We start from the raw sequence: 12755 nt of genomic DNA on the forward strand, positions 1-12755 counted from the left end.
AAAAGCTTTATTGAGAGCGCCGAATATATAAACGTTGCGCTGTAAGAAAGAAAAAAATACAGAATATAGTTATTACATAAAGGAATGCATAAGAATGATTACATAGATGTGTATAACACTGTATAATGTTAAAAGAAATATAGTTACATTTTTACAATCTTTTACAAAGCTAGCCACGACATGGGGAGCATCGTTGTCGGTCGTTTCTTAGGCAGAAGGCTCCCCTGGGTTATTCCATGTGGAGATGGGGAGAAAGTCAGGATTTTGTTTTTGGGGGTACCAGTCGCAAAGCCGGGAGCTGAGCCTGTTTTCAAATCCTGGAGAATTTCTCTAGTACTGTGGCTGCCAATGACCGTAGAAGGCATATTAACTTCGGCCAACGCTCGCATAAAAATGTCCCAGCCCAGAGGGTGATTTTTCTTGGTAGCGCTATGGCTCTGCGTAGCATGGCGGATCAAGTCCAAAATGTTTGACCCAGTAACCGGATCACCTTTATAAACAAACTCGTCGCGCTAATTCCACGATGTAATATCAGCATTCTGCGACAGTCTGTTTAGCAAAAGCTCAGCATTTTTTTTGAACCGTGGATTGACATGGCTCACAATTTCATGAACAGTATTTCTATTATCAGGAGACGTATTTGACACTTGCTGATGATCAGTGCCACCCGAGGTTACGAGGTTTAAAGTTGTTAGCTCTTTAGCGTCCTGTTTAGCGTGTACCAAGTATCTTTGTAAAACATCTGTGTATTTTTTAATTTTCACATCATCAGGAATGTCACTACGTTGTAAAATCGAGCTAATTTCATCATCAAGGCGATGGATAGTCGTCTGTCTTATGCTCGGAGTCATTGCAGCGGGTTGTCTTATCTTGTTAAGTTCGTGTTTAGGGACCAAGTACATTTTCTCTGCATGCTCCATTATCGATTGGCAAGCAGACTCGTAATTATTGGGATTGCAAAACCCAAGAGCGATCCTATAAAACCGCCGGCCTGATTCACTATACGCTTCTTTTTCTTAATGGCCAGTGTTTTATCACCCAGGCGCCTTATAGCACTTCGCCATTTTTTTAGTATCTTTTTCTGACGCGGTTTCAGAGGTATCCGACCTTTTAAAATATTTAATGCAATCTCAGCTATGGCTGTAATCAGATCGCTGCTCGCGTTGCGTAAAATAGATTTTCTTACGGCCGGTTTCGCTTTCACTAGGCTTTTTAAGAGAGCCCAATCACGACGTATTCTCTCAGACATCCTGTCGGCACAATGTGCACAGAATAAAATAAGTCGCGAAAAAGACAAACTCACTTTTTAGAAGCATTTTTCTTGGGGATGTACACAGCTGGTAAAGCAGGAGGAAACAAACCCGTTCTCAAACGGTGCTCCTCGGGTGTGTTAGCTCTTAAGTCAACTAGCAGATATCCGTAAGGAGCACTCGTGGCATCCTCAAAAGCTTCTAAGAAGAAGCGCGTCTGACCCGGATACATCTGTCTAGCCAGCGTGACAATTTGAAGCCGATCATGACGATTTTTAAACAGTACAATATAATTACTGTTCAGGCTGATAGTGCGGCTTTTTTTACCTTGACAAAATATGTTCTGTACAAGGTACAAAATGCTCAGATTTCTGTGATGTACATACTTGGTAAACGCTTTCTCTATTTCGTTGTTCTCGTTGGCACTCTCCATGAGATCATCAACAACGGTCAAATTTACCTTATCAGGCGGGAATAAGTCATCATCTATAAAAGTCTGAGGTAGTCCTTCTATAAATCTAATGTTGGAAAAAGAGGCGGAAAGTTCATCATAAAGCGGTTGCCAACACGAATGAAAAAACACAATGTTAGTGGGGATATGAGATATATGCGTTGCAGAGTTAAGTAACAATTGCTTAACAAAGTAACTTTTCCCAGAGTTAGACGGACCTGCTAAAATACAAGAGAAGGGGTGTTGCAATCGTGTGTCCATCATACAACCGTTAACACTGTGATGTTATAGTGTGAATTCGTCTAATAGTCGTCTCCTCACACGATCTTGCGGATTGCGTGGCGTTAATGCTGCGGCGATCTGGTAGTACGTATTCCTTATAGGACCTAGTTAGGAGAAGAAGCAGTTATCGCCGACATATAATTACGCCAACACGCCACAAAATCAAACAATATTACGGGTTTGCATGTCTGGGTGTATTTGCTTACTTTATGATCTAATAACCGTAAGGGAGAGTGGTAAAATCATCTAGTAGATACCTCTTTGTATAAACACACCTCTGTGTTTTTTGTAGCGGCCTTGTTTCGATATCCCAATACTTTTTATCTCTCACGAAGCCTGGCTGCTCTACGGTAATGGTCTTTTGTGTTTCAGGGTCGCTGTTACGTTGATAATCCAGAACCAGATCTTTCAGACTGTCAAAATTTACGACCTGAGTGGCTGACGTATTTAAAGTTATACCTTTAACTTTTAACACTGTTTTGCCAGTGTTCAACTTGTACCCGTAGGTTTTGGGACCAGCAGATACAAACTCTGTTATGTGTGTATCATCGGGGATCTCGCTGGTCAATTCCCCCAGATAATCGCCTAACGGTGGGTTCCAATCGCCTTCACGGTGTACAAACATGACAGAGTCTGTGTCATGATAAAGGCATCGTTCCTGCAGTCTATCCAGAAGAGAGTAGAGCTCTAGGCGTGCGTAGGCTGTTGTAAAACAAGCTATAAAGATGTTTGTGTTTTTGTTGACTGTGTGGTGCTCTTTGGCGTATTTCCACGTGACATTGGCTGTTTCGTCATCAATGAAATTTAGACCTGAAATTTCGTACTGTGGTAGAAACACATACTCAAAGAGTTCATCAGGGTCAGTCACGATGTTGGTACACGGAAGGTTTGATTTCTGCGCAAACTTTACCCACAAGGAGTTTAAGAAAAGCTTGGAGATTTGGCGTTTAGCAGGGTTTACGCCTATTTCCTCCTTACGCAATTGAACACCTTCTTTTTAAAGATAGGAGTCAATATACTCATTTTTCTTATCATCGTCCGTGCACCAACTAGGGAAACCTGAAGCCTCCTGCTTATCCCTAAGATGCAACTCGATGTAAGACGCGAATAGATTATCCGATGTTTCTGGAAAGTGCCAGGTTTCGTAGGTGTGTGCTATCCTGTAACCTTTCTCTACAGCCATCTCGAGTTCTATCGTACACCATGTGCCAACCATAGACCTCTCTTCATCGGTATGACTACAGGGATCGCTCAGTGAATTTAAAGCGCAAGTGTAACACAGCGGAAACATCAACTTATGATTCATTTTCACCGGTAGCACCGGGAAAAATAAATCGCGAGGCGGGTACACTTTAACTTTTGCGATACCAAAGTAATTTTTGATGTAAGTAAAATGTTCATAAATAATTGTCGGGTGACCTATAGGGTAAGTCTTTGTTTTGTTGACGAAAGGATATAGACTAGTGAAATCATAATAATTTATCGTCTCGCCATCGGCCAGCCTGTGATATAGCTTTATCGCGTTAGTTCGACCGCCGTAGAGAGCGTCACGCGGCTCTAGCGGTACTGGGAACTGCATTTTAAGAAGAAAAGCCTGAAGGTCTGAATTGGTCTCAACCATTTCACGCCATTCATGCTCCCATAAGACGCGTAAAGTGTACCCCTGCTGTTGTAAATAGCGCATTTTAGCTAAAGATGCCTGGTATAGTTGACTGTACGTCGTTTTTGTGACGTTATTTTGCGCGTTTGCGTTAAAACAGACGCCACACCCGTGAAAAAAACAGCTATTAAACTCGAAAGCCATATGGCACCCGTCAACATACGCGTAACCGTCTAAATAATAGTTGCCGACCTTTTTTTCGCCGCCTCTCAGCGCGTGCTGTATGACTATGTTTTCACTGTGAGACACGTACATCAACCACTGAATAGCTGGCGTTGAGTACCTTTTTTTGGCCTTATGATAATTATCAGAGGGCACAACAGCTATAGTGTCTTTAGGTAAGAACTTAAACCTGTATATAGCCATACAGACAGACGCGAGAGTGATGTGCTGGAACGGGTCAACGCAATAAGTCACAGTAACGTTTTTCCTTTTTTCTGTACAATACCTTCTAACCTTTTTCTTGGCCATGTCCATTACCCGGTCTCTATAACGCTCACAGGATTTCCGCAATACTTCAACATCCTGCTTACAATACGCCTTCAATTCTGCATTAAAATCAAAAGTACAATCCTTTTGCGATTCACACCACTCCATGAACTCTTTTCGGTCGTCAGGCATCATGTACTCTGGGCCGTAATATTTAGCATCAGGTATGGGGCCGACATAATTCTGGTTTTCTTTAGTATTGAAAAAGTGAGGGAAATGTCCCTTGCCCCCTGAAAAACCCATAGCCTGAGGCAGCTTGCTAAGCTTCATGGGAATGAAGTTAAGCGAGTCTATGAACCTCAAGTTCATCGAAGGTACCGTCACACACAGAAGGCGGCCGCCTTGAGAGATCATATCTATTTGAATCTTCTCAATTATCAATTGTTTGACTATGAAATATGAATCATATCGCCCCGCATTGTGGGCAATAAATGTGCAATCTTCAAAAGCGCCGCTGAGAAAAAACTGAACAAAATCGCGCGTGCAAAACTCGCCCTCAAACTCCCAAGACACTGACCCGTGCAGCGGTGTGGCAAAAATAAAATTTGGAATGTGTTTACCTGTATCCTGTTGGCACTCAAAGTCGTAGATAATATACGTTGACGCATCTTCATCTGGTCCCCCTTGGTAAGGCTGCATGTAACACTCATGTTTGTCAAATTTCACCACGTTGGCTTTACAGATGTTACAGCGGAGCCCCTTGCATTCGTGAGGCTCGGAGCCTTTAACCACATAGCGGTAACAACTATCACAAAAGATTTTAGTCTTGCAAAACGCTTTATTCGCCGCAGCAAGGACCCTGTGTCGGACGAAACAATCGGATGAGCGACAAAACACGCTACAACTGGAACAACGGTATATCGATCCCGCGGTCTCGACACACGATTCTGATTGACAAGCCTTGCAAAAATACTGACACGAGTGATTATTTTTGTGGTGGAAAACAGAACTACAATGATCACAAAAGTAATTTGCACCGATAAAGGCTTTTATATTCGTAATCCCGTAATAATGATCATCATGGTGAAGAATGTATACAACATTCCCACCAGATGTTTTGCCGGTGTGAAAATAACGCCAATCACCGCGATTGTGGTATAAAACCCTTATGGTTATGCCCAGGTGTTTCTCGAATGCCTCGATATCGCTAAAACTCACTAACTGATTGTCGGGAATGTGCAATTCGCGATGTAATTCTCTAGCATGCACCAATAAAACACTATCATCGGGAGATCCGGACTCTAACAGTGCGAATAGGCTGGCAGCTAAGCACAGGTTAGAGTCGTAATTGTTAAAATCAAACAGCCAGCGTTTTTTCTGCTTGATGATCTGTGTGTAAAGTATTGATTTTAAACGTCTGCGATGTCTTCCACCGCCGCGCCTATTCCGCACTATTAGCACTCTGAGAGTCAGAAATTCACCAGCTAAACACTCCGCATTACTCTGTAATGCATTGGCCACAGCATTTAAGAAACTCTCAGCGTTAAAATCATCCCGAGCCTGTTTTAGGGAATAAATAGGATCCAACCATCGACCGCCATCGATCCTCAGCTGTATAAAATCACCGGGTTGTATATCTCGTCTGATTCTGTCGAGCAAAGACTGAATGACAACGTGAACAGCATTAATCGCACCAATAAAAGATTGTATCCTATGCAGATTTGCAAAGCTGAAATGATCAATGTGCTCCACGGCATTGAAGTGACCAACTTCACGCCGTATATGGAATAAATGCTGTAAAAACACAGAAGCGTCAGCAGGTTGCTCAACACGATCAAACGGTATACGCTCTTGTTCCTGCGGGGGGATCAGCGGTGAGGGTTCATTATTTACAGTTGGATTGGGCATGTCTGGAATCTGCGCGGTATGTGGAGCTGAATCAGATCTATCTGGGGGTGCGTCAGGGTTTTGTAGGGAAACTCTGGTTTGTCTCTTTCTGCGTCTTCTGACGGATTCCCTTCTTGCGGCCGTACACAACATTTTTATGGCTTTTTTAACAGACTTTGCTCTACGCCAAACACAACCTCTGTTAGAACACTGTTTCTTCAGACCTGCCCCGACCATAGATAGTCATAAGGTGGGGGGCTGGTGGGGCTCCGTAATAGCGAGCGCCTTGGAAATCTTTCGCAACTTTACGACTAGTTTTAAAAGTTCATCGTTACTAAGGGGCTCTACAGGTGCGTGCTCTAGCTCTGATTGCCTCGTCCTCACTTGGGAAACTATAGTGAGACATTCTGATGCTTTAGCGGCCCATTCTGATGCCTTAGCGCTACATTCTGACGCCTTAGCGATAACGCCGTCACATAGAAGCTGTATCGTATTTTTCATCTGTATCTGTCGCGTCACAAAGTGACGGTAAACAGGATCGTTAAGGTTTCTCGGTGTTGGCGATCTTTTTGAAACTTGATACTCGTCAGATGATTTTCTCTTTCTGTGAGATGAAGTGGGGCGTGGTGGGGTAACTAGCGACTGCTGAGTATCAACACATGTTACTGCGTTAATACTAGCACTGACTAGTTGGTGTTGTGTATCAGTTTGTGTTGCATTATGACAAACCCGAATATCGTTTGACATTACGGCATGCGGCTTACCGTTAGCGGCACCAGTGTTGGTGTCCCCCAGCGTTTCGGACTCTTCCAAAACAGGGGATAGCGGTGTTTTTCTCACACAATGTCTCTCACGCTTCAATAAGTTGCGGCGATGTTTGACAGCAGTTGGTGTGGCGACGCGGTTGATGGTTATGTGTGGTTCTAGCGGCATCGGGTATCTCACGGATTCGCTGTGTGTCTGTAACACAGGGCTAAATGCATCCGGCGATACACTCGCATTTTCCACAGGGTTTAGCGTCAGGTTTGCCATCTCTAATGTTGAGTTTTCCCCAGCGATGACACAAGTATTCTCTGGAAGGAAGAAAAGAAAAAAACACAATAAAAAAATGTGTAACGCTGTTGATGAATTACGCGGGATTTACGCATGTAACAGCCGTACTATAATTGAACATTCGCTCAAATTGTTGCAAGCATCTTACCGATGACGCTTTGACCGGAGTCCCTCGACTGGCTCCCATGCGCAACCGATATAGGTGATAGCACCACCATTCTCACGCATCCATTTTGCTGTCTTAGTGGACTCCATGGGTGATTGTCGTGTCCCAGCGACTGCGCTGGTCTTTCGTGATTTATGGTTTCATTTACATCTGTAGCATCTGTATTGAGACAACGCTTATTTAGCATAACACATAACAACAATTGCGTAAACAAAACAACGCATACGGTGTGATAAAACCTACCGTTGGCAGACTGTGAGAAACAATCGAATAGCGCTGCGTCAAAAGTTTCGCTGGTGTCATCCCAGTTCTCTACTTTATACAGCAAATGATAAAAACGGATAAAATTTACATATTTTAAAAATGTAGCCTTAGCGGATAGCTATACGAAATCAAGTGTGTAAACGCCGCATACCTACCGATTTGGGTGGTAGTAAATCCAAGGGGGGAATGATTGACACCCAGACTTTCCATCTGAAAATGCATAGAGAATTACTGCAGCAAAAAAATAAATAAATAAATAAATAAAATAAAAACTGATTTCTAGCACCGCTGCTGTTCGTTAGAAGATTCGTCATTTAAAAATATTGGCCATGCATCTTTACTGATAGACTAATGTGTCGTAGAAATATTACTGATCCGTATATTAAATACACACATATAATATATTAATTTGATACAGTAATATTATTACGTTATTAATAAGCATTATAATGATTAAAACTATAGCAAAAGACTAGTATATTGCACACATAGTAAGGTTACCAAAATTATATATATATATATATATATATATATATATATATATATATATATATATATATATATATAATGTTTAATACAACAATATTAATAAACTGCTATAATTAAAAATAAAACACATCTAATGTAACGCGATAGTGCATCATAAAACAATTAATGGGTACGGACATTAAAAATATACGGTAATAATAAGCATTCTAAGTGTTAAAAACATAGTGACATATTATTAAAATGCGTACACAGTAAGACTAATATTACGCTATATGCATAATTAAAGACAGTATGTATTCAAAATATATGTAATCAACTATACTAATTAAACATAGATCTATCGTAATGCACTAATTTATGTATGCAATTATTAAACGTACGTATATCAAATACATGAATATTAATAATTACGTTAATACGTCAATATAATACGATAATAAAACAATGTTTTCAATATTACGCTATATGCATAATTAAAGTCAGGCTGTATTAAAAAATATATGTAATCAGCTATACTAATTAAACATAGATCTATTGTAATGCACTAATTTATGCATGCATTTTATTAACCGTACGTATATCAAATACGTGAATATTAATAATTATGCTAATACGTTAATATAATACGGTAATAAAAACAATGTTTATCCTTATACACTAATGCAAAATTAAAAAGATAAAAACAATGTATTACCTTTTATTCCAATGATGCTTTGTGAAGGGCTGGAGGCGATGAACCCGAGTTCAGTAGATGGACACAGATGTTTTCTGGCTCTGTAAAGAAGACGGGCTGACTGGCTCGTGAGATGCCTTAACTGAGTTAAGGGCAGTTATATGCGCGGCTCTCAGCAGCCCGGCGGGCAAGTCCAGACAAATTCCTCAACAGGTGTTTCTAGTTATTTACAAATACCCCCCTTGTCCCACACGTCTCAATAGGCTCTTTTTTTTTTTTCACAGTGTAAATAATCAGTTCTGAGACACAGCCTCTTGGTTTTATTGATCCTATAAGTATCAGGATGTATGAGACAATCGGTCATAATGTGTCAAACTTCAGTTAGTGTTACGTTAGACCGTTCAGCTGGCAGAAGGGCTTAAACTTACTTAGCTAGTGTCACGGTAAATTAGCCATATGTCTAACGGATTCAATCTCTCAATAGCCTCTTTTTTCACAGGGTAAATAATCAGTTCTGTGACATAGCCTCTTGATTTTATTGATCCTATAAGTATCAGGATGTATGAGACAGCCGGTCATAATGTGTCATACTTCAGCTGGTGTCACGGTAAATTAGGCATATATCTAATATCCTAAAGTTAAATATACGATTCTATGTTCTATCACATTTTAAAGCAGTTAGCAAAATCAAAATGTGATAGATACTTTATTTAAAAATTAAAAAAAGCAGAAAGTGATTAAAATGTCCAGGTTTCTACGTGCTGTAATCAGTTGATTTAAAATCTACGAGTGGTAGAATCAAAGCGGACTAGATTTATAAAAAGTTAGGAGCTAATTAAACAGATGCATCCCCACCCTTGATGCATAATTACCACTATGGTCGCTTCACGGGATGCACGTCGGTTACAGCGCCAATATTTTACACCATCAAGCTCCGGTTCTTATGCCGGAATTCAAAAATTGCATAAGGCGCTTAAGGGGATAAACCAACGCAAAATTACAGAATGGCTGCAAAAGATTAATTGTTATACCCTTCACAAGCCGATCAGAAAGAAATTTGCTAGAAACAAAATAATCGCTGCTGATATAGATTCGCTCTGGGAATCTGACCTCGTGTGTTTAATGCAATACTCTAAAGAAAATGACGGCATAAAATACATTTTAACGGTTATAGATGTTTTATCAAAATATGCATGGTGCGTCGGATTATCATCTAAATCGGGGTCAAGCGTCGCCAGAGCCTTCGAGCTGATATTTGAGAATAGCGATCGTGTACCTCAAAAAATACGCACCGATCGCGGGAAAGAATTCATGAATCAACACATGAAGCGCGTTTGTAAAAGATACAACATACACCATTACTTTACGAGCAACAACGTAAAGGCTGCGGTGGTTGAACGTTTTAACCACACTTTAAAATCATGAATGTGGCGTTATCTCACCCATCATAACACATTTCGCTATATCGATATTTTACCAGCACTGATATACAGTTATAACCGAACTTACCACCGTATTATCCGATGTCGTCCTGTGGATGTCACTAAAAAGAACTCCTTAACAATTTGGCGAAATATCTACAGCGATATTCTGAACTCAAAGCATGAAAAGACTTCTTTACAAATAGGCGATCATGTGAGGATTTCTCAACATAAAGGAACATTTACGAAAGGCTATGAGCAAACTTACACTGATGAAATTTTCGTCATAGAGTCTATTAATACGCAATTTCAAAAACCGCTATATAAATTAATCGATCTGAACGGCGAAGCTATAGAGGGGTCGTTTTATAAAGAGGAAATACAGCAGGTACCCGCTGACGAGAACCGTGTCTACAGGATCGAGAAAATATTAAAGAAGAGGCGCATCCGCGGAACTGTGCATTATTTTGTGAAGTGGCTCGGGTACCCTACAAAATTTAACAGCTGGGTCGCTGAAAATCAACTGTCACCCGCATAGAGCATGGAGTCGGGCTCTTTTTATATAACTCTTCCTAGTAATGCGTCGTCCAGAATCTACCCCGAAAACTCAATTTCTAATTACACTACGAAACTAGCGAAGCCGATTCACCTCTCGGGCGCTTACGATGTGGCGCTAACTGAAATTCAGTACCCGCACACATGGGACACGATTGCGCCAACTGAGGGAAACTTTTTCGTGGCTAAAAATGGAAGTACTTACAATGAGTATTTTATCAAATCGGGTTTTTACGCCTCGTTATCAGATTTGACGCGCACGATAAATGACAGAATTGAGGGTTTAAGGCTAACAAACGAGCTCTTCAAGCTACACTATGATGAAGTAAAAAGAATAGTTACAGTTACCGACTCTCCAACGCTACACTTTGCTCCGGGTCATAAGTTGTCCGTTCTGCTAGGCCTGCCTGAATATAACCCTGCTTTACCTGGGGATATCGCGGACAAGAAGCGGCATTTTGCGGACATAAAAGGTGGATTCTATACATTGTTTATCTATAGTGATATAATTGATCACCAGATTGTAGGAAATAATTATGTCCAATTACTACGAACGGTCGAAATCAGCGGTAAAAACAGCAACATTGTCACAATTCACTACAATCGCCCTGATTACGTGTCGGTGTGTAAACAACATTTTGACACGATTACAATCTCGATTTTATCAGACCAGAACATGCCTGTTAAATTCAAGTACGGGAAAAGTATAGTGCGATTACACTTTAGACCGCGTAACGATTCGCAGCATTAAAACATGTTGTCTCAGCGGGTGTACGGAGATCCTGCGCTCTACGTGAAACATTATTTGGCGCAGAGTGGAAACGGAAAAATAGACGGATTTCACGGAGACGAGTATATGAATGGCGCTGGAATTGGCGGTGTCTTCAGGTCACTCTTCCGGAGGGCCTTGCCTCTTTTCAGAAAAGGTCTAGAATTAGTAAAGCCTCATGTAAAGACGGCTGTCAAAAATATCGCTACAGATGCAGTCGGTTCTGTTTCCTCGGCTGTTTTGGACAGACTCAATCAGTCGCGTCAAGAACAGCAAGGCTCCGGACTTGTTTCTGTTGTAAAAAATCCCCGTAAAAGAAAAAGGCGAATCGTTGCACGATTTCACCCGCTCCTCATGGATAAGACTCCTTCACGCAAAAGATGACGCCGTCAGAAACCCGCTAGACGCGCAGCAGACGACATCTTTTAATTCTCTAACATGGCGTTCATACACGACGGATCTGTAGAGTGCACTAAATCTGAGTTGGATATTTTCACCATACCGCCAACGCAGACAAGTATTGAAAAATCTTTATTTGTTGAAGTCCTGCCTATCGCGGCCCTCACTGACAACACGCCGTTGAAATTCTTCATATCGGGTAGCTGCGAATATTACTACGACTTAAATAACACCCTCCTGCACTTAACCTGTCGTATAGTTAAACAAGATAACACACCCATCGCCGATGGTGCACGTGTGGGCTTTATTAATTACCCAGTAGCCACACTTTTTAACCAAGTGGACATCACATTGGGGGATCGACTAATCTCACAATCCGATAATCTTTATAGTTATAGAGCGTTCATCGAGACAATTTTAAATTATAGTGGTCAAACGCTCGCATCCCAATTTACAGCAGGCCTGTTTTACAAGGATTCTGCGGGTCACCACCATGAAAGGACACTCGACGGTCTAAATGTAGGCTTCGCTAAAAGAGCTGCAGCAACACAGCGCTCTAAAACTGTGGAGCTTCTGGGGCCTATTTATGGTGATATATTTAACCAACCGAAACTTATCTTGAACGGTCTGGATTTAAAGATAAAACTGACAAGGAATAAAGACTCATTCTGCTTGATGTCAGCAGACCCTGATGGATTTAAAGTTCAAATCCTTCATGCTTCAATTTTCATCAAGAGAGTACAAGTATCCCCAGCCGTCCGCATAGGCCACAGCCAGGCGCTACTAGCAACCACCGCTAAATATACTTTGGATAGGACGAATCTCAAAGTCTTCAGCATAGCAATGGGAAGCCGTATAGCAACCCATGAAAATTTGTTCCTGGGTCAAATACCTAAAACTGTGATATTAGCCTTTGTGGACAATGAAGCCTTTAGCGGTAGCTTCCAAAAAAATCCTCTCTGTTTTCACCATTATTCCGTAAACCACGCGGCCTTGTATCTGGATGG

General features: G+C 41.2%; 1 protein-coding gene across 1 annotated transcript; it reads right to left on the bottom strand.

Moving 5' to 3' along the window:
• Positions 1 to 5456: 5456 nt before the first annotated feature.
• Positions 5457 to 8825, bottom strand: LOC136572040 (uncharacterized). The gene is made up of 5 exons (XM_066572657.1): positions 8626 to 8825; positions 7598 to 7652; positions 7422 to 7493; positions 7161 to 7337; positions 5457 to 7032 (listed from the first exon to the last, which is right to left on the bottom strand). Exons 2-5 carry the CDS (start codon positions 7650 to 7652, stop codon positions 6203 to 6205), a joined length of 1134 nt encoding a protein of 377 aa, XP_066428754.1. The 5' UTR covers positions 8626 to 8825; the 3' UTR covers positions 5457 to 6202.
• Positions 8826 to 12755: the final 3930 nt, after the last annotated feature.

Source organism: Eleutherodactylus coqui, chromosome 6 (genome assembly GCF_035609145.1).
Source record: "Eleutherodactylus coqui strain aEleCoq1 chromosome 6, aEleCoq1.hap1, whole genome shotgun sequence".
Taxonomy (NCBI): domain Eukaryota; kingdom Metazoa; phylum Chordata; class Amphibia; order Anura; family Eleutherodactylidae; genus Eleutherodactylus; species Eleutherodactylus coqui.

What these genes read in the sequence shown, in the direction of transcription:
- LOC136572040 (XM_066572657.1), bottom strand. Translation starts at nt 7,652, where the DNA reads ATGGAAAGTCTGGGTGTCAATCATTCCCCCCTTGGATTTACTACCACC. An exon ending in ATTTACTACCACCCAAATCG is followed by an intron (nt 7,494 to 7,597) that starts GTAGGTATGCGG and finishes TGCTGTATAAAG; the next exon opens with TAGAGAACTGGGATGACACC. An exon ending in CTCCGGTCAAAGCGTCATCG is followed by an intron (nt 7,033 to 7,160) that starts GTAAGATGCTTG and finishes TCTTCCTTCCAG; the next exon opens with AGAATACTTGTGTCATCGCT.